The 22,751-nt window shown below is 40.1% G+C and overlaps 2 protein-coding genes and 1 non-coding gene across 4 annotated transcripts in view; 1 reads left to right on the top strand and 2 right to left on the bottom strand.

Moving 5' to 3' along the window:
- Nucleotides 1-273: 273 nt before the first annotated feature.
- Nucleotides 274-384, bottom strand: LOC124517667 (U6 spliceosomal RNA). The gene has a single exon (XR_006963529.1). It is a non-coding gene; the product is annotated as a U6 spliceosomal RNA (small nuclear RNA).
- A 2,059-nt stretch (nucleotides 385-2,443) lies between these two features.
- Nucleotides 2,444-8,441, top strand: CUNH18orf21 (chromosome unknown C18orf21 homolog). The gene is made up of 5 exons (XM_047087072.1): nucleotides 2,444-2,615; nucleotides 2,696-2,718; nucleotides 4,938-5,137; nucleotides 6,075-6,271; nucleotides 8,255-8,441. Exons 1-5 carry the CDS (start codon nucleotides 2,539-2,541, stop codon nucleotides 8,403-8,405), a joined length of 648 nt encoding a protein of 215 aa, XP_046943028.1. The 5' UTR covers nucleotides 2,444-2,538; the 3' UTR covers nucleotides 8,406-8,441.
- Nucleotides 8,442-14,056: 5,615 nt separating this feature from the next.
- The window catches only part of RPRD1A (regulation of nuclear pre-mRNA domain containing 1A), an 81,878-nt gene continuing 73,183 nt past the window's right edge, over nucleotides 14,057-22,751 (bottom strand). Inside the window, exons 8-9 of one of the 2 annotated variants that reach the window (XR_006963506.1) lie at nucleotides 15,029-15,232; nucleotides 14,057-14,415 (exon numbers count right to left, since the gene is read on the bottom strand). The gene's annotated coding sequence lies outside the window, so the exon portion shown is untranslated. The remainder of the gene's footprint in view (nucleotides 14,416-15,028; nucleotides 15,233-22,751) is intronic. The other variant, XR_006963507.1, reaches the window with a different exon arrangement.

The following is a 22,751-nucleotide window of genomic DNA, read 5'->3' as shown; positions in this document are numbered from 1 at the left end:
GCATTGTTTAAATTTCAATTCCAATAGAAAAAGAGTAATTTACCTAGTAAGAGTTATTCACGTAACTTGCTAACCATCTGGAAAAAACGTCAGTTAGATGCTCTACCCTATACTTAAGTACAAATACATTTCATATTGATTAAAGATGTGCATGGAAGAAGTCAAACTAGAAAAGTATGAGAAAAACATTTGGATGGATAGTTGGTTGTTTAGCCTTGGCATAAATGAGGCCATTTTATTTTATTTTATTTTATTTTATTTTATTTTATTTTATTTTATTTTTAATGTTTCACAAATTTGCATATCATCCTGCATGGGCAGGGAGGGGCCATGCTAATCTCTGTATCCTTCCAATTTTAGTATATGTGCTGTAGAAGCAAGCACTAAGCGAGGCTTTTTAAAGCTACACAGGAAACCCAGATCCAGTAATGAAAAACGTTTGACCACATACAAAATCCTATATGGCAAAAATGCTATAAACCATGCCAAAGAAAAATTGTAAGCAAGAAAGTATTGCATTCTATATGACAAGCAGAGGATAATTTTCCCCAAGACACAAAGATCTCCTAGTAGAGAAGATTTCCCTTCACAAGAGAAAATGCAAGCATCAAGGAACATATGAAAAGAGACTTTATCTCACTTGTATTTAGGAGAACCAATGGCTTTCACATTTTCACCCATACAGTCGAACCCAACTTTCTCAGATATTATGCTTAGAGTACAAATTGCTACAACCTGTTTTGGAGGTCTGACAAATACAGATGCGCACATCATTCCACTCAGTAATTTCTCTTTTAGGAATTCAGACAAAAGAAATAAAAAGTACCGGTTCAGACAAGATTTTTTGCTGTTGCAAAAATATATGTACTGACCTGGAAAGATGTCTGCGGTCTTTGGTTAAGGAAAAAGGCAAGTTATGTAGTAAGGGACTAACTTTCTAATTTTCGCTTAGCTTTTTTTATGTATGTTTTGGTTTTTTAGTGCATGTGTATGTGTTCGTGGTAGTGGGGACAGTGGTTAGAGGGGATGTTTATACACGCATCCATTTACTTATGTGTGGACGTAGAGGAGAAGATACCTATCTGCTAAACGTCCATCAACCAGAGAAGTTTAGTCAGACGCAAGGTGAAATACAGAACATGAGTAAATGGGGCCTTGCAGAAAAACAGCAGAGATGGAGCCTTTCTGAAAATGGAATCCTTTCAGTTTCCCTATCTCAATTTGAGTCCTTTCAAATATTGAAAATGAAGGATAAATAAGGGTCTAGTCTCCAGAATATATCTTTTAAAACTCTAACAACTCAACAACAAAAGGCAAACAACCCAATTTTAAAATGAGCAAGGGACTTGAATAGACATTTCTCCAAAGAAAATATACAAGTTGTCAACAAACACATGAAAGGATACTTGGCATCATTATTCACTAGGGAATGCAAATCAAAACCACAGTGAGATGTCACTTCACACTCACTAGATGGTTAGGATAAAAATACAAGAAAATAAAACAAAAACCAAAGTGGAAAATGAGGATGGTGAGGATGTAGGAGAAACTGGAATCCTTGTTAAACATGGCATTACTTTAGGATCCAGCATTTTCACTCCCATTTACCCCCCCCCAAAATAGAAAACATACATGTTCACAGTAGCACTATCCACAGCAGCCAAAAGGAAATAATCCAACTGTCTACCATTGATGAACGAATAAAGACTACTTGGTATACATACGACGTAAAGTCATAAAAGGGAATGAAGTTCTGATATAGACTACAAGGCGAATGAACATCTTAAACATTATACTAGGTGGAAGAATCCGGACACAAAAGATGACAGGTATGATTCCACTTACAAGAAATGGCGAGAATAAACCCACAGATTCAGAAAGCGGACTCGTGGTTGCCGGGGCCTGGCAGGGAGGGGAGAATGGGAAGCAACTGCTAAATGGGGAAGGGGTTTTCTTTAGGGTGATAGAAATGTTTCCAAACTAGGTAACAGTGGTGTTTGCGCAACACTGAGAATATACTGAATTGTCAACACTCCTATGTGTATTTCACTTCAGTTAACGGGGGTGAAGGTAAGCTCGCTTGTGCACTGAGAGAGTAGGCTGGCCCGCTGCCGCGCTTACCCCGGTGGCCTCCTTGCGGACCCAAGTCCACATCCTCGATGGAGAATCTAGAAGGCGGCGTGGGCTGAGGAAACGACAACAGGGGTATCACATAGGACGCCATCAGGAGCCAAAGACAGACCGGCGGGTCACTCTTTTCCAGCGTCGAAACCACCGCCGGCTCCCGCCACTCAGCGCAGGCGTGGGTCTGAAGCGGATCCGGGGGGACGGGGCGGAGCCTGGGGGCAGGGCCAAGGGCGGGGAGGGGGTCGGCCTGAGCGCCGGGCGGGACTCGAGGGAAACCGGAACGCCTCTGCGCCGGGCGCCTGTTTCCGGGGGGAGCTTGGAGTCCGAGGTCAAAGTCCGGTGCGCTGGGAAGCCGGCTTCCGGAGTCCGTTGTCGTCTCCGGGGCTTAGCGGCGTGGGAGCGGTGGGAACGATGAGGCAGAAGCATTACCTTGAGGCTGCGGCGCGGCAACTCTACGAGAGCTGTCCGGGCCAGGCCCGGTATCTCCTGTAAGAAAGGGGCAGGAGGGGATGCGGGCGGCGGTGGTGGGTCTTCCCTCTTCGCTCACGGTTCTCCTCCTCCTTTACAGCTGGGCCTACAGTTCGTCACACGGTAGGGAGAACGTCCGACGGTTGCGGGTCAGGCCCTCGTCGCCCCGCTCCCCTCCATTCCGCACAGCGCTCAGGATGACCCAAAAGAGAAATCTCATCGACCCACTGCCCTCCTAACCGCCTCCCCCCGCAACTACCCCAGAGGCTTCTCTTTCATGAAAAGTTCCAATTTCCTTGGATCTCTTTTCGTTAACCTCACTTCTTTGTGACAGTTTTTCATCCAGTCTCATGGCTTTTAAATTCTGTATGCTGAGGACTTCCAAATTTGTACCCCCAACCAGGACTTCTCCGCATTCTAGACTTCTATCCAGAAGCCTTCTTGACAATTTCTTTTGATTGTCTGTTAGGCCAAAACTCGAGCTTTACCTCCCAACCCAGCCTTCCTCTAGTTCTTACCAGTTCAGTTAGTGGGAATTCCATCCTTAGAGTTATCAGCGCCCAAACTCTGGGGCCATTTTTGACTCCCTAACAGCTCTCCTCCCCAAGCCAATATGCCAGCAAATCCTGTTGGCTTTAAAATATATCCAGAATCTAGCCACTTATCACCATCACTTATCATGTTACTATCCTGGACCACGTCAACAAGCTCTCATGCATACTACAGTCCATTCTCAATTGAGCGGCCAGAGTAAGCCCAGTAGAAACCTAAGCTAGATCATGTTATTCTTTGCTACAAACTCTCAAATAACTTCCCATCTCAAAGTAAAAGTGAAAATCTTTTAAATGGACTACAAGGACCTACATCAAAGGTCAAGGTTGCCTCTCCAACCTGCTCTTCCCTTTTGTTTACTCAACTCCAACCACTGTTAGCCCTCCTTGTTCTAACGCAGCCTTTGCAGCTGTCCTTCCCTCTACCTGGAATTCTTAACCTCGTGTATCTTCATGGATTCCATTCTCACTCGCTTCCTTCTGCTCTCTACAGATGTCATTCCACGAAGCTTTCTGTGGCTACCTTATTTAAGATGACAGCAGCTGTGTGGGCGCCTGGATGGCTCAGTTGATTAAGCATCTGACTCTTGATTTGGGCCCAGGTCGTGATCTCACAGTTCGTGAGCTCGAGCTGCGAGTCGGGCTCTGCACTGACAGGAACAGTTCCCCCTTTTTCTGCCCATCCCCTGCTTGCTTTCGCTCTCTCTCAAGATACATAAAAATAAACTCTAACAAAAAAAAAAAAAAGGACTTCAGCACCTCCATTGCCACTCCCTATTCCCCTTTTTTTCCCCAGCACTTAGTATTTGGTGTTGCCATATTTACTTTCTCTCTCCATGAATTGTCCTTTATTCACTGTTTTATCTCTTGCACCCAGAACTCTTCCTGTCACTTTACAGTCACTAATAAATATGATTGAATTTAACATATGGCAGAGCTGGGTTACAAGCATGGTCTTTAGTTGTATATGTAGAGTGCTCGCCAATAAATATTTGTTGAATAAATTGATGGTGTACCCACCTTCCTTTCCAGCTGCATCACTTCCCCAACCTCACCTTTCCCTAATAGCCGTGCTTTCTTTTTCACTGTACTTCTGCCTGAAAGCCCTTTTCTAATAATAGATGCCATTCTCTAAATATAGGTATTTGACCTCTCTCAGGCCACTTCTTTTGGAGTGTTTCTGGCTGGTCTATACAGAGTTTAATAATTTCCAGGGCATTTTAATTATACTCTATTACAGTTCTTACCAGAACTGTATTTTCTTTTGCTTAGGGCTCACCTAGAATGTGAGTTCTTTAAAGATAGCAACTCTCTTACTCCATATTTATGTCTCCCTAGCCCAGTGTGGTAGATGGCTGTCTTGATTGCATAAACAGTCTGGGGCAAGTCTGTTGTCCTTTTACCTTGCACTGAGAGTTATCTGCAGAAAGCCTGGCCCACAAATCACAAAATTATGCTAATTGTTTAAAAAAGAAACAATCAGTATAATTTATTGTTTTATGATAAATATGTAAAATTGGCAAGATCGTCTTTTTTACTTAGTAACAAGTAATGAGTAACATCGCAAAGAGTGGGGACTTAACCTGTCGCTAAAAGGAATGAATGGATAGAATTAGTGTTTTGCAAAATGAATTATTGCCAGTTTATCTTCTTGTAAGTTCTATTTTGAGTTTGCTTAAGGAAAATATATATCTGCTTATATTGAACAATACACTTTTTCACATAATATTGGCTTGAGGTAACAAACTATTCTGATGGACTAAATCATGAGTTTCATCTGTATAATTTCAGATGATAACAACACTTTTGAAGGAACATGTCCATACTGTTTCCAGTTGCTGGTCTCGGATAACTCTCGAGTGCGCCTCAAACCCAAATCCAAACTGACACCCAAAATACAGAAACTTCTTAACCGAGAGGCAAGAAATTGTACACTCAATTTTAAAGAAGCAAAAATTGTGAAAAAATACAAAGACTCCAGAAGTGTATTGGTAAGATTTCAATTCTAGTATGTATAAATAAACTAGAATTTTCTTTTACTTAAATTGAAGTTGGTTAAAGATCAGACTACATATAACTCAGAAGTGTGTGATCATACATTCAGATTGTCAAAATATATACATAAGTTTTTCTTCTAGTGATGTTTCATCAAGAGTAAAGCTTATTTTTAAAAAATTTGTGATTGAAGTATATAGTTGACATACTAGTTTCAAGTTTACACATAGTGATTTGACAATTACATTATGAAATTCCTACTATTAAGTCAGCCTCTGGAGCTAATGGAGTGAAGAGGTAGGAGAATGTGAGAATTCATTTGATTGGTTTTATAAATTAACTTAGACCTATATTTGCAGAATCACTAAGAGTTTGAAGAGGTCACTTAAAATTTCAGTGATAATTTGCCATGTTTTATTGGAAAACCACTTGGAGTTTGTCTGCAACAAATGTTAAATGTCAACTGCTGTTGTAAAGAACATCCTTCCAGATGTCAAAGGGTTTCAATGACAGTCTCCTCCATTCTCCCCAAACATGGTTTTATATTGAGAACGTAGAGGCTTTGTTATCTTTAAAAGGTGTTTTAGGGGAACCTGGCTGGCTCATTGATCTCAGGGTTGTAAGTTCAAGCCCCCACATTGGGTGTAGAGATTATTTAAAAGTAAAATCTTTAAAAATCAAATGAAAATAAAAAGGTGTTTTGAATTAAATACAAATGCTTAACCAGTAACTTTTTATCGAAGATTTTCTCATTTTAAATTTGTGTCTTGTCTGATTGCTGCCGCTAGATTATAAACTCCCTCAGGGGAGCCCCTGTTACTCACCAGTATTGCCTGGTGTAGTCCCTTATGTACAAGAATTTAATGAACATGTAGTTTATTGGATTAAATTGGAAAAGAAATCAGGCCCAGTATTTCTTCTTTTTTATGACAGTTGGTTACTTGTAAAACATGCAACAGAACAGTTAAACATCATGGTAAAAGTAGAAGCTTTCTATCCACACTGAAGAGCAGTCCTACCACTCCTACGACTAAACTCAGCCCGAAGACACCAGAGAGAAAGACTCCGAGTTCCACAAACCTAAATCACACGTGTGGTTCCAAAGGCAAGAGGCCAGCCTTTGTGTTCAGGTATCTGAACTCATTAAGCTATTTGAATTGCTGGTGTTAACTCTTATTTCTTCTAATTTCCTTTGTTTAATATACACTCCCTAAATTTGCCATGCAGGTGAGGCCTTGGCCCCTTTTTTCCCTCCATATCCTTTTCTTTTCTAATGTCCTATGCTCCCATGTTTTTCATTCTCCTCTCTGTTTATAACTTCCAGGTATATTCCTCTACTTCAACCTCTCCTGGGCCCGTTCCCAGCTGCCTGCTAAATACATCCATTTTATCCCCCCACCATGTCCCCACAGCTGACTACTCAGACCTCTTCATCCTCCTAAGTTCCTTATTCTGTCAGTGAACATGCCCTTGACATTCTGACCTGACATGGTGAGTAGAGTTGACAGCTCCTACTCCCTTGGTCCTTGTCCAGTTAGTTGCCAGTTTCCATCTGTCCTACCTCCATGGTGTTTGCACCTGTTCTCCTTTTTTCCTACTGCTGTGTTCAGGTCTGTATCCACCTTTTGCTGGGATTTACTACTGTAATGGATTACTGTATTATCCAGTAAATGGATTATTTTGCTGGATTACTATAGTAATTTCTTGCTTCTAGTTTCAAACCCTTCTAGCCTGATCATTTCCCTAACGCACAGCTCTAATTAGAAGCCTTTCACACTTCACCTCGGTAGCATTTGGGTCAGATGTTCCAGCCTGGCTTCCCAGCCCTTATTACCTGGCACCAATCTGTCTGCCTGTTGTACTTTACCTTAATTCATCTTACGTATCACCAAAACTGAACCACTCAGTTTACTTTCTTGCTCTAAACCTTTGTTCTTGGTATTTCCTCTGATTTCCTCTGTCAGAAGTTCCTATGGAAATCTTGCTGAATAGGGATTTGTCAGGTGCTACTAAATTAACTGTATGACTGAGCACATGTCTTATTTTTGTAGTTCACAGTACTATATTCACTTTGATAGTCAGTAAATTTAGTTTCATAGAAACTGGGAAAGGAATTTTTGGACGTTTTTTGCCGAAAGAGAAACAGTCTGGTAGTTTCTTGAATATAAATAACATAAGTCAGCAAGGACTGAATTATCTCTGTTTACTGAATTGAGTTTTTTATATTGGTGTTGACATTTATCAAATTGGGTAAGAATTAAAATTTCAAGTCCAGTTTTCTCCATATTTTGATTTAATTATTTTGATATCTGGCTGGTAGGAATTCATCACAGAAGTTTCTACTTTATTGGACAAATATAGATAAAAGAGGATTTGGCATATTTAAAATAATTAACTTGTATTTAGACCAGACTGCTTTTTAGATATATGCAGGAATGGGAAAGATGTTTCACATTTATCATACAGATGGGGAGTGGAAGAGGGATCAGACTGACAAACCCCAATAAGGGTTCGTGGGTGTGGAACACAACTGGAGGGCATGAAATAGAAGGAAGCTAAATACATACACAGCAGCTGGAGAACCATTTATCCAGGGAATATTTTTAGAAGACCCCTTCTGTGCCTGGCACTGCTAAGTAGCGGGGGAATGCACGACTAGTAGTACACAGTCTACCCTGGGGAGCTTACGCAGGCGGGGAGATACGATGGAGTGGCACCTGCGTGTGGAGGTTGAGTTCTTCAGTTTTGAGAAAGGAAGTGATCTTGAGCTGTGAAGAAACAGGTTTTTAAAGTCCTTAGAATTGTCAGGAATCCCAATGTCAGACTTAAAGGGAACTCAGACCCGATGACACTTTACCTTTAGCCTTCTTGAGGTTTGATGGAAACTTCCAGAACCACCCAGCATACCTCCTGAATATTGCCTAGAGCCTCTGTAGTCAGGGAGTTTTTAACAAAATGGGAAATGAATGCTGGGTCCAGCCACTGCTCATATGTGGCCATAATACACAAGGGTAGAAAAGGATTCTAGTAGCAATTATCTAGGCTAAGTAGGAAAAACACTTTTAAAACTTACTTATCAGTATACCTAAATGTGGTTTTATGTTTGTTTTCAGGACACCGACATCTGGACAGTCAACACCCACCTGCTCAAAGAGTGTGAGCAAAACTAAGAAACACTTCTCTAAATTAAAATTGTTGCTTAGTCGGAGTGAATCCCAAAAGAATTCAAAGGTGGACTTCAGAAATTTCTTACTGTCTTTGTAAAGGATAGTCTGTGAAATAAATGTTTTGTTTTGTTTTTTTAACGTTTATTTACTTTTGAGAGAGAGACACAGAGCTCAAGAGGGGAAGGGCCAGAGAGAGAGGGAGACACAGAATCTGCAGCAGGCTTCAGGCTCTGAGATGTCAGCACAGAGCCCGACGCGGGGCTCGAACTCACGAACCGCGAGATCATGACCTGAGACGAAGTCGGACGCTTAACCAACTGAGCCACCCAGGCACCCCTGTGAAAATAAATGTTTAATACAACTCTGAAACTAAAGTTAGTCACAAAAACATCTTTTCTAAAACTTTTATTATTTAAATACATGGAAACTAAGGTCCAAGAGCAAACTTCTCTGGGCTCTTTTCAATGTTGATGGAGAAAATGCTTCATTAAAATTAATAACCGAAACCTATCTACTTCACAGGGTGGCTGTGAGGATCAAAAATATATGAAAGGTCCTTGTCAATAGCAAAGATATTATGGACATTGAGTGATTATTATTTTCTCTTCCCTTAATTAGCAGTTTTCTCTCATAAGGAAATTGAGACCTTTATGAAAGGGCCTACTCCTTTCTAGGTGTCTATCATTGCTAATTCGGGAAAAGGATCAAGTGTCCTTGTTTTCCACAATCATCTGCATAACTGTATTAGAAGAGCTGAACATGATTCTTGTTTTGCATGCAAAAGTAAATATATGGAACATTCTTGATTCTAAATCATTCATATACACAAAATTTCATTTTTACAAATTTGTTGTTCCTAGTAATATCCTAGTAATATTTTATAATGTGTGGCATTTCATTTGCTTTGGTGAAGACTTATTTCTGTGCCTAAAATTTACAGCAGAATATAACATAGTAACAGTTTAACTATCTTAAACCTTTTCTGGAACATAGATATACCAAAATGAAAGGCTGGGGTTGTATTCAACCTGTCTTTTAAAAATTCTTTAAATAAATAATTTAGATACTTTAAACTATAAACTGTTTCCAAGCCTCTCTGCTGCTTAAAAATTTTAAACTTAAGTTTCTCCCATGAGCACTTGGCAGACTGAAAGGCCAAGGTTATTAATGAGTTGGTCTTATATGAAGTGAAATTATACTAACTAGTGCCAGCGTCAGAGAGGGATGGCAAGAGTCATCATTTTGAACTTCTTTAGCCATAGGGAGGCTGGACCTTCCCTTTGTGTCCAGGGCACCTAGCACAATACTTTGGTCATGGTGCTTTACCTTTCTGGCTAACTTCTCACTGGAACATGTTTCTCTTCTTGCTCTTGCTTCCTTACCACCATTCCTGATCACCCATAGTGAGCTCTTTGTAGTTCTTAGAACATATCATTTCTCGTCAGCTTTGGGCCTTGGCATGCTTTTGCATACTGTCCTTCACTCCAACCCCACTGCATTATGAGGGGCCACTCTTATAAAAGTGGTGACCCGGTAGTTTCCTGTTTCTGATTGTGTCCTCAACTGCCTGTGAGCTCTTTGCAGGCCTGGATGATCTCATTTGATTTGCCCCTAGCACATAGCACAAGTTTTCCAAATATCCCTAAGCCACCACATTTACATTTGAATTCCTTACCAGGTTTAGAACTAAGGTCCTTTTAATCACATGACTGGGAAATGGATAAGAAGTAGTAAAAGTAGGGGCACCAGGGTGGCTCAGTCGTTGTGTCAGACTCTTGGTTTCAGCTCAGGTCATGATCTCATGGTTCATGGGTTTGAGCCCCACATCAGGCTTACTGCTGACAGCACGGAGCCTGGAGCCTGCTTCAGATTCTGTGTCCCCCTCTCTCCCTGCCCCTCCCCTGCTCACACTTTGTCTCTCAAAAATGAATAAATGTTAACATTAAAAATAAAAAGTAGTAAAAGGAACTTCTAGGTGGGGAGTTATTACCTCAGTTGCAAATGAAAAACCATGGATTCTTTCTTTTGTGTTTGGTAGAATGGTCTTTGGGCATCTCTAAAGAGAATATTAAAATTATACTGTGGACATAAAACTTTAGAAGAAAACCTAGAACTAAATCTTCATAGCTTTGGATTAAGCAATGGTTTCTTAGTTATCACATCAAACACAAGCAACAAAAGAAAAAATAGATAAATTGGACTTCATCACGTTAAAAACTTGTGTTTCGTTTTTTTCTTTTAACGTTTATTTATTTTTGAGAGAGAGAGATAGAGCACGAGCAGGGGAAGGGCAGAGACAGCGGGAGACACAATCAGAAGCAGGTTCCAGGCTCTGAGCTGTCAGCACAGAGCCCAGTGCAGGGCTCAAACCCCCACGAACTGCAATATCATGACCTGAGCTGAAGTCAGACTGAGCCACCTAGGCACCCAAAACCTGTGTTTCAAATGAGGACACCATCAAGAAAATGAAAAGCCACTGAATGGAAAAAATGTTTGCAAATCATGGATCTCTTAAAAGACCTATATCCAGAATTATAAAAACTCTTAAAATTCAATAATAAAAAGACAAAACACGGACAAAGATTCTGAGCAGACAATTCCCCAGAGAAAATAAATGGCCAGCAAGCACATGAAAAGATGCTGAACATCTTCTATCTAACACCCATTAGGGAAATGCAAATCAAAACAGAGATACCTACCAGTTCATACCCACTAGGATGGCAAAAATAACAAAGACCGTAACAAGTGTTAATGAGAATGTGGTGAAATTCAAACTCACATCACTGGGATTGTAAAATCTGTGCAACCACACTGTAAGAATTTGGCAGTTCCTGAAGAAGTTAAGCATAAAGTTACCATATGACCCACATTATATACCCAAGAGGACTGAAAACACAAAATCTTACATGGGAGTATTCGTAGCAACATTTGTAATAGCCAAAAGGTGGAAACAACTCAAATGTCCATCAACTGTCAAATGAACATATTCCATCCATATGGTGGAATACCATTCAGCTATAAAAGTGAATTAACTGATACATGCTAGAACATGGATGAACCTTGAAAATATGTCATTTGAAAGACTGCAGACACAAAAGGCCACATATTGTATGAGTCCATCTATATGGAATGCTTAGAATAGGAAAATACACAGAAATAAATTAGTGGCTGCCTGAGGCTACTAATCTGGCTACCTGTTCCTGGGGGAACAGGGAATAACTTAACCAGTATGTAGTTTTTTTAGGGTGAGGAAAATTAGGGTTCTGGAATTAGGATCACACAACTCTGAATACTCGAACCCACTAAATTCTACACTAAAAGGGTGAATTTTATCTCAGTAAAGCTTTCATTAAAAAAATGAAAATAAACATTACCTAAACAGATTACAGTGTGGATACTTTGGTTTAAATGAACATGATAGTACTGGGCCTGGCGTGGGAGGGAGCGTAGCAGCGCAGGCAGTGAACAAGATGCAGTGCTGAGGCTTGATCTTTGCCCTCCTCACCCTGCTGGTGCTCACCAGCACGGTGGCCAAAAAGAAAGACAAAGTGGGGGTGCCTGGGTGGCTCAGCTGGTTAAGCGTCAGACTCTTGCTTTCTGCTGAGGTCATGATCTCACGGTTGGTCAGACAGAGCTCCAGTTGGGCTCTGCGCTGACGGTGCAGAGACTGCTTGGGATTCTCTCTCTCTCTCTCTCTCTCTCTCTCTCTCTCTCTCTCTCTCTCTCTCTCTCTTGTTCTCTAAGTAAATAAACTTAAAAAAAAAAAAAAAAAGACAAGTGAAGAAGGGTGGCCCCGGGAGTGAGTGCACGGAGTGGACCTGGGGGCCTGGCACCCCCAGCAGCAAGGACTTCAGCGTGGGCTTCTGCAAGGGTACCTGTGGTGCCCAGACGCTGTGCATCCGGTGCAGGGTGCCTGCAACTGGAAGAAGCGGCTTGGAACCGACTGCAAGTACAAGTTTGAGCTGGGGGCGGGGGGCATGTGATGGGGCACAGGCGCCAAAGCCCGCCAAGGCACTCTGAAGAAGGCACAGACCAATGCCCAGTGTCAGAAGACCATTCCCGTGACCAAGTCCTGCACCCCCAAGGCCAAAGCCAAGAAAGGGAAGGGAAAGTCCTAGCAGCCAGGTCTGGATGCCAAGAACCCAGGGCCCATGCCCTCCCTCCCACAGACCCAAGATCTAATTTACCAGTGCCTTTTGTCCGCTTATCAATCCTACCCTGCTTCTTCCCTCTCACTCCTCCACCCCCACCTCCAAGTGTCCCAGATGGGGAAGGACAGGGATTGTGGACAGCTTGATGTATTTCCTGGTACATCCCCACAGACGCCATTACTAAGAAACAAAATAAACCCTCATTCCCACTACCACCTCCCCACCAACTGGGACTAAACTTACAACAGGAATTTTATGAATAAAAATAAATTTGTATAATCATACTAGCAATTTGAAAAGAAAATTTTTCTTTAATTTAAAAAAAAAATTTTTAGGGGCACCTGGGTGGCTCAGTCAGTTGAGCGTCTGACTTCGGCTCAGGTCATGATCTCTCGGTTGTGGGTTCGAGCCCCAGATCGGGCTCTGTGATGACAGCTTGGAGCCTAGAGCCTGCTTCAGATCCTGTGTCTCCCTCTCTCTCTGTTGCTCCCCCGCTCACGCTGTCTCTCTCTCTCAAAAATAAACAAACATAAAAAGAATTTAAAAATATTTAATATTTATTTTTGAGACAGAGTGTGAGTGGGGGAGGGGCAGAGAGAGGGAGACAGGATCTGTAGCAGGCTCCAGGCTCCAAGCTGTCAGCACAGAGCCCGATGTGGGGCTCGAACCCATGAACCCTGAGGTCATGACTTGAGCTGAAGTCGGATGCTTAAACCAACTGAGCCACCCAGGTGCCCTTTAATTTTTTTTTGAAATGTTTATTTATTTTTGAGAGAGAGAGAGTGCGAGTGAAGGAGGGGCAGAGAGAGAGAGAGAGAGACAGGGACTCTAAAGCAGGCTCTGTGCTGTTAGCATAGAGTCCAATGTGGGGCTTGAAGTCACAGACCGTGAGATCATGACCTGAGCTGAAGTTGGATGCTTAACTGACTGAGGCACCCCACATATTTTCTTTTAAAAGAAATTATGGAGACAAATTTTTCCAGAGACTACTTGCTTTAATTAAGTACAATTTTAATTTTCTATTTTGATGTTTAAATTGTTATATCTTGGCCAATGGGAGCCCCCTTTAATTCTTTCAACCCCAACAGAACTTCGAAAGTGCCCTCCTTGCTGTCTTACAAAGAAATTTCCAGGACCCTCTTCACTCTCTCAGGCCTATGGCATGGAGGCTTCCACTTTCCCAGAAACCAGGCTAATTTTGAGCAGAAAGTAGTGATGCCAGAAACAGGAGATAATTCTACTGAGGGACAGTAATGGTACTGCTACCAGATCCCTCCAGAGTAAGGGCTGGAAAACATGAATTCTTAAAAATCCTGAGTTCTCATATTTTTAAAAAATTGTTTCAACGTTTACTTATTTTTGAGAGAGAGAGAGAGAGATACAGCATGAGCAGAGGAGGGGCAGACTGAGAGGGAAACACAGAATCCAAAGCAGGCTCCAGGCTCTGAGCTGTTAGCACAAAGCCCAACACGGGGCTCGAACCCATGAATGGTGAGATCATGACCTGAGCCAAAGTCGGATGTTAACCAACTGAGCCACCCAGGTGCCCCTGAGTTCTCATCTTTAAAATTTACCTCTGACATCATCACCAAATGCTTAGTTACATGTTTTAGCCCTTCAACCAAATGACAGTATCTTATAAACCATAAAATTATTCCTTTAATTATAATTCTTAATTCTGACCAAGAATTACTTGTTTGGGAGGCAGTACAGCCTGCTGGTCAAGACTGTAGTCTTTGCAGTAGGCAGTGCCATTTAATTAACGGTGCAATCTTTGGCACTCTTAATTTCTGAGAGTTTGTTTCTTTATATGTAAAGCGACACTAATAATAGTACTTTACCTGATGAGGATGCTGTGAAGACCCAATGCGATGGTACATGAAAAACACCCAGAAGAGTGGCATATGGAAAGTGTTCAAGCAATTTGTGCTGTTATCGTAATGGACTCCCCCAAATCTATAAGATATGAACATCAACATCAATTAAAAACATAATAGAAGAATAATAAGGTCTAGCATTATCCTAAGGTGGTTGTCCTTGGAATGCATCTCACTGATGTAGGCAAACCGTTTTGAGGTATTTGTAAAAAAATCGTTGCGATTATATTGATGAACACTCTCTTCTTGACCAAACATTACACAGGCTTCTCAGAGCCCCAGGTTTGACGAGGCATCTTCCTTGGGCTCTTCCACCTGCCTAGCCCCGTTTAAGCAAGAATTCCCCCACCCTTTTTATCTGATCATCGTGGCCTGCTTTTGACGAGAATCCCATTACCCTTGATGTCTCCCTTTGCTGATTTTCTACCCATTAACCCCCTCGGTCTGTTCCTTTGCTATAAATCCCAAGCTGTCTTTGACATCTTCAGAGTTGAGCCCCATAGGTCTCCATGGGGATAATCTTGATACATAATACAAAAGTCCTGAAGAAAAGTCTTTCTTACCCTTTTAACAAGTGTTAGAATAATTTTTTTCTTGGACAATATCAACACCTGTCAAGTATTTCTTCGTCTAATTGTTTAAATTCACATTCAGTTCAAAGCAGTTCAGTGTTCTAACAAGTGGAAACTTACTTTGGCACTTGGTTCCTTGAGGTGGCATGTAAGTAGTGGAGATTGAGGGAAGTCTGATCTGTGAATTCACCTCAAGAAATGCAGAAAATCCAGTGGTTCAGTCTCCAAAGTTCTGTCTCTAAGGGTCCTTGCCACAGCAGATGCATCCTCCTGGAGTGGCTCAATGCGTAGTTGGAAGTACAAGATTTTTATACACCAGTTTCTCTGGAATAATTCCAAATCATCTTTTACTTTTCTCAAGGACAGAAACTGTAGCAACACTTTTGGAATTAACAAATTCTTTTAGAAACTGGGCATCCCAAAATGTTAGTTTTAAACCTGGGTACCATGATCAATTGTCATTAAAGTTAACAGACAAAAGTTTAAAGTATACAGTTTTTAATACATTCAATTCAATTTGTTAAGCCCTTTTACCCTTGTTTTGATATGAAATATTTTAAATTTATCTTTCCTGACCAATTAGCTTTTTAGAGAACATTTCCTTACTAACTTTAATATGCAATTACATACACACATATGCATCAAACATACATATAATTTACAATATTTAAAGTATGTCTTTAAATCCTTAACTTTGAAAAATATACAATCTTCAGGGATTCCTGAGTGGCTCAGTTGGGTAAGCATCCAACTCTTGATTTCGGCTCAGGTGAAATCATGATTTCAGGGTTGTGAGATCAAGCCCCTTGTAGAGCTCTGTGCTGGGAGGGGAGCCTGCTTAAGATCCTCTCCCTCTCTCTTTGCCCCTCCCCCACTCATGCTCTCTCTAAAAAACAAACAATTCAGTGGAAACATACCTCCTTGCTAATACTTGAATAGTATAGATTGGATAATGAATTCTTTTAGAAGTATTATACTTTATGTACTGTTACTTTATGTCTCAGTTTTAATTGAACATTAAGGGAATGTGGTACTTAGAGAGTGACAGAGAGAGAGTGTGAATGGGGGAGAGGGAGAGAGACACACAGAATCTGAAGCAGGCTCCAGGCTCTGAGCTGTCAGCACAGAGCCCAACGCGGGTCTCGAGCTCACAAACCACGAGGTCATGACATGAGCCCAAGTTGACTGTTCAACCGACTGAGCCACCCAGGTGCCCCAGGAATGCAGTATTTTAATTATAACTTTGTCAGTATCTTTATCTAGAGGACTGTTGCCATTTTTGTCCTTTATTTTTTGTCACCAAGAAAAGCAGGATTACATTTTTTTTTCTTTCAGATGGAGTTGCTGTAGTGTGTTCTTGGTTATCAATATACTCATGGTTTGGGGACTTTGAAATGGTAAATATTCATGGTGTGTGAAAAAGCATGACACATAACTGTACAATCTTAATTACATGAAAATGTTTAGTTGTGTAGATACACACATGGGACCTAGAAGTCAAACTGTGATTATGGATGACTTTGTTCTTTATTTCTTGTGTTTTTCAGTTTTCTTTCATGCACCTCTTAACTTTAAGTAATTTTTTAACCACCCCCCCCCCAAAAAAAACCAGGAAATTATACTAATTTGAGATTGGTTGTTTCATCATTTCATTCTGAACTGAGGAAAAAGATCACACAAAACTCATGTAAAGGTTAGATAGCGGTGTTAAGTATCTATGTTTTGGGATTTTGTTTCAGTATCTTGAAATTACATTTACAGCGTATAGATCTAAATAATAATTCTGCCTGTTAGGATTAGCTAGCTATACTACCAGCTACTTTTTTTCATAGACCCTCAAGGAAACACCAAGCAGGACACCTGGTATTTAAATATGATTGTATGTGACTAATAAAAAGAGACAAATAGAAGTTTTTTAAGTTAGGTCTAAAATTTTCTTTTAACTTTTTAACTTTGTAGCAAAAGCATACCTATTTTATTTACTTACTAGTGACAGTTTTTATCTTTTTAAAAGTAGTTTTATGTTGAATTCCCAAGTCAATATAAGCAATGTTTCTGAATTTTAAATACATACTCAAACTTCTGCCTTTGCATTGATCAAATACCTTTTAGACACCTGGAATATAAAGGAATAGTTGGGTGGCTGCCTTCAAGATTCTGTTTAAACTGCTTAAACTGTTTAATTTTTTTAAAACTTTTTAATGATTACTTATTTTTGAGAGAGAGAGACAGAATATGAGTGGGGGAGGGGCAGAGAGAGAGGGAGACACAGAATCCGAAGCAGGCTCTAGGCTCCGACGGGGCTTGAACTCACGAACCGTGAGATCATGACCTGAGCTGAAGTCGGATGCTCAACCAACTGAGCCACCCAGGCGCCCCTGCTTAAACTGTTTAAAACTCTCATCTGGACTTAGGGATTTTGCAGGGAGCGTACTCCTCTGCTAAGATTTCTGTTAAGTGCTGTGTTGTTTCCTCATATCAATTCAGTAAGGACTTTCACTATTCCCCGAGCTTCAACTATACCTCTAAGACGTACTATCTTGTCTAGGATAAAAGTCCTCATTAGACAGAATGGTTTGTCTAAAATATTACTGGCATTTCAATTCTATTCTAAAGAATTTAGGAACTTTCTAACCAGCCTTAATATATGTGCATCAAAAATGCTAATATTCTCTCTTAAGCATTTCCCTAAAAACTATAGTACTTAAGTGCATGAGAGAAAAATACTCGTAGTCTTAGTTTTACCTGGGGGAATTTGATAACCTCAATTAACATGTGAGTGCTTTAGGCTCACAGAAGCGTTATTAACTTTAATAAAAGCAGGAGAATACATTCTCAGTCCTTAGGTTAAACTAGCCAGTCCTTAAGTTAAAACCATAAACAGAACCATCACTCAGGTCTTTATAATAAAGGTCCAGGTCTGAGAGACACAGCCAAAGCTGGGTGAAAGATGCCCCTCTAGAATTCAAGTATTTTGCTTCAGCTACTACATAGTTCTGGCTGTTGCTTCAGATGCTTTACACAGTCACAAACGGCATTCCTCAAATGATGTGGTTAGACAAAGTTAGATGTTGCATTCACCCAAGAGTAAATCTACTAATTTTAGCAACAAGAGAAAGTGGCACGGTCCTTGGTCTAAGACAGTCTGTCCCACTGTCCCTTTGTCAAATACAATCAATCCCAGCCATCGCAACAATATAGTGAAAGAAGTTGGATTGCCCATCATTTCATTTTTTCCTGTGAGGGTCTTTACTGGTCCATACTATTACAATTATTGCAATTGATTTCAGATAATGGAGTCATGTTCTAGCCATCACAGCATTTCGTACTACATGGACCGAATAAAAAACTGTATTGCCTTTTTAGCCACAGAGAAGAGAAAAATAAATACACAGCTGTGGCTTGGGGCGTGGGGGTTGGGGGCACAGGGAACAATTTTAAAGACAGCTTGTGTTGTTTGACCGAAGCAACACATGCTTGAAATCAGGCAACTACATTCATTGTTCTTTAAAACCCTAGTCTTCTATCCGGTAGACCTACTCTAAACTTAGCCATTTTATTCAACATGAGTAAAAGTTAATGCCTTCAGATTTCCATCGAGCAAAAATCTATGTTTATGTTTGTTTATATATACTATCCCATTTAGTTTTTCACTTAATTCATGAGTATTGTTGAGACACCAGGTAAAGAACACATTCAAAAAAATAAAAATAGGGGTGCCCGGGTAGCTCAGTTGGTTAAGCATCTGACTCTAGATTTTAGCTCGGGCCATGATCCCATGGTTAGTTAAGTTCAAGCCCTTCATCGGGCTCTGCACTGACAGTGCAGAACCTGCTTGGGATTCTCTCTCTCTCCCTCTCTCTGCCACTCCCCCATTTGTGCTGTCTCTCTCTCTCTCAAATAAATTTTAAAAAATGTTTTAAATAAGAATAAATAAAAAATCTTTTAATTATGTTTTCAACCCATGGTCAGTTAAGCAACTTTCAGAGGTGAGTTCAAATGCCATTCACCTTTTCTGTAACATTTTTTCACACCATCGTGTAGAACTTATGATATTTTAATATAGTCGGTGTGTGTCTCCCACATTAGATTCTGAGTTCTATAAAGGCAACATGGTATCTTTCTCTGTTTCAATTCTCTCAGCTTCTGGTATTGTATTTGCCACAAGTTAAAGGCTCAACATAACACATTCATTCAAAAACCACAGAAACTACATTTGCTTTATTAAATGGAAAAGGGGTATTTATTTAGATATATTAATTGGGCTTCTGGCAACTTAGGTCCATAAAATCTTGAAAAGCTGAGGAAGTTATGGACTAGGTATTCTTGGGAAACTACAACTCTGAGAACATATACCTCTCACTGGTTACTATAGTTCAGTTGGCACCATTCTCGAAACTGAAGAACTCATCAAAATTTTCACCTAGACAGCAAAGAAATACATTTCAATTCCCATTCCAGCTCCAGTCAATAGGTGATGGCTATAGTACATGGAAGTACATGGAAGTCAATGATAATGATAAAACCACAGCCCAAAACTTCTGGAATGCAGCAAAGGCGGTCATAAGACAAAAGTATGCAGCAATCCCGGCCTTCCTAAAGAAGGAAGAAAGGTCTCAGATAACACAACCTAACCTTACACCTTAAAGAGCTGGAAAAAGAACAGTCAATAAAATCCAAAACCTGCAGAAGACAGAAAATAATAAAGATTAGAGCAGAAATTAATGCTATCAAAACCAAAAATAAAAACCAGAACAGATCAATGAAACCAGAAGCTGGTTCTTTGAAAGAATTAACAAAATTGATACACCACTAGCCAGTTTGATCACAAAGAAAAAGGAAAGGACCCAAATAAATAAAATCAAGAATGAAAGAGGAGAGATCACAACCAACACAGCAGAAATAAATACAATAATAAGAGAATATTATGAGCAATTATATGCCAATAAAATGGGCAATCTGGAAGAAATGGACAAATTCCTAGAAACATACACACTACCAAAACTGAAACAGGAAGAAATAGAAAATTTGAACAGACCCATAACCAGTAAGAAGTAGAATTAGTAATCAAAAATCTCCCAAAAAACAAGAGTCCAGGATCAGTTGGCTTTCCAGGGGAATTCTACCCAACATTTAAGGAAGAGTTAACACCTATTCTCTTGAAGCTGTTCCAAAAAATAGAAATGGAAGGAAAACTTCCAAACTCTTTCTATGAAGCCAGCATTACCTTGATTCCAAAACCAGACAAAGACCCCACTAAAAAGGAGAACTATAGACCAATTTCCCTGATGAACATGGATGCAAAAATCCTCAACAAGATATTAGCCAACCAGATCCAACAATACATTAAAAAAATTATTCACCATGACCAAGTGGGATTTATACCTGGAATGCAGGGCTAGTTCAATATCCGCAAAACAATCAATGTGATTCATCACATCAATAAAAGAAAGGACAAGAACCATACGATCCTCTCAATAGATGCAAAGAAAGCATTTGACAAAATACAGCATCCTTTCTTGATAAAAACCCTCAAGAAAGTAGGGATAGAACAATCATACCTCAAGATCATAAAAGCCGTATATGAAAGACCCAACGCTAATATCATCCTGGGGAAAACTGAGAGCTTTCCCCCTAAGGTCGGGAACAAGACAGGGATGTCCACTCTCGCCACTGTTATTCAACATAGTATTGGAAGTCTTAGCCTCTGCAATCAGACAACACAAAGAAATAAAAGGCATCCAAATCAGCCAGGAGGAGGTCAAACTTTCACTCTTTGCAGATGACATGATACTCTATATGGAAAACCCAAAAGATTCCACCCAAAAACTGCTAGAACTGATTCATGAATTCAGCAAAGTTGCAGGATATAAAATCAATGCACAGAAATTGGCTGCATTCCTATTCACCAACAATGAAGCAACAGAAAGAGAAATCAAGGAATCGATCCCATTTACAATTATACCAAAACTTATAAAATACCTAGGAATAAATCTAACCAAAGAGGTGAAAAATCTATACACTGAACACTATACAAAGCATATGAAAGAAATTGAAGAAGACACAAAAAAATGGAAAAAGCTTCCATGCTCCTGGATAGGAAGAACAAATATTGTTAAAATGTTGATACTACCCAAAGCAATCTACATATTCAATGCAATCCCTATCAAAATAACACCAGCATTCTTCACAGAGCTATAACAAATAATCCTAACATTTGTATGGGACCAGAAAAGACCCCAAATAGCCAAACCAATCTTGAAAAAGAAAACCAAAGCAGGAGGCATCACAATCCCAGACTACAAACTGTATTACAAAGCTGTAACCATCAAGACAGTATGGTACTGGCACAAGAACAGACACTCAGATCAATGGAACAGAATAGAGAACCCAAAAATGGACCCACAAACGTATGGCCAACTAATCTTTGACAAAGTAGGAAAGAATATCCAGTGGAATAAAGACAGTCTCTTCAGCAAGTGGTGCTGGGAAAACCGGACAGTGACATGCAGAAGAATGAGCCTGGACCACTTTCTTACACCATACACAAAAATAAACTCAAAATGGATGAAAGACCTCAATGTAAGACAGAACGCCATCAAAATCCTCGAGGAGAAAGCAGGCAAAAACCTCTGTGATCTTGGCTGCAGCAACTTCTTACCCAACACGTCTCCAGAGGCAAGGGAAACAAAAGCAAAAATGAACTACTGGGACCTCATCAAAACAAAAAGCTTCTGCAGAGCAAAGGAAACAATCAGCAAAACTAAAAGGCAACCCACAGAATGGGAGAAGATATTTGCAAACGACGTATCAGTTAAAGGGTTAGCATCCAAAATCTATAAAGAACTTATCAAACTCAACACCTAAAAAACAAATAATCCAGTGAAGAAATGGGCAAAAGACATGAATAGACACTTCTCCAAAGAAGACATTCAGATGGCCAACCAACACATGAAAAGATGCTCAACACCATTCATAATCAGGGAAATACAAATCAAAACCACAATGAGATACCACCTTACACCTGTCAGAATGGCTAACATTAACAACTCAGGCAACAACAGATGTTGGTGAGCATGCGAAGAAATGGCAACATTTTTACACTGCTGGTGGGAATGCAAATTGGTGCAGCCACTCTGGAAGAGGTTCTTCAAAAAATTAAAAATAGAACTAACCTATGACCCAGCAATTGCACTACTAGGTATTTATCCAAGGGATACAAGTATACTGTTTCGAAGGGACACATGCACCCCAATGTTTATAGCAGCACTATCAACAATAGCCAAACTATGGAAAGAGCCCAAATGTCCAGATGGATGAATGGATAAAGAAGAGGTAGTATATACATACAATGGAGTATTACTCGGCAGTCAAAAAGAATGAAATCTTGCCATTTGCAACTACGTGGCTAGAACTAGAGGGTATTATGCCAAGCGAAATTAGTCAGAGAAAAGACAGATATCATATGACTTCACTCACATGAGGACTTTAAGAGACAGAACAGATGAACATAAGGGAAGGGAAGCAAAAAATAAAAATGAAAACAGGGAGGGGAACAAAACATAAGAGACTCTTAAATATGAAGAACAAACAGAGGGTTACTGGAGGGGTTGTGGGATGGGCTACATGGGTAAGGGGCATTAAGGAATCTACTCCTGAAATCATTGTTGCACTATATGCTATGCTAACTAACTTGGATGTAAATTAAAAAAATTAAACAAACTAAAAAAACCAGGTGATGGCTACATGAAGCTCTGATTTTGATGGGGCTTCATAAATTAGAAATATATGCCATAAGCAAGAGGAAGAAACTTATGGGGAAAAGGGCATGTAGGACATATAG

The sequence above is a fragment of the Lynx rufus genome, unplaced genomic scaffold (genome assembly GCF_022079265.1).
Source record: "Lynx rufus isolate CCGP_SWC_20201006 ecotype Redwood Valley unplaced genomic scaffold, mLynRuf1.p SCAF_22, whole genome shotgun sequence".
Taxonomy (NCBI): domain Eukaryota; kingdom Metazoa; phylum Chordata; class Mammalia; order Carnivora; family Felidae; genus Lynx; species Lynx rufus.
Note: the sequence above shows the minus strand (reverse complement) of the source record. Positions and strands in the feature narration are given on the sequence as shown.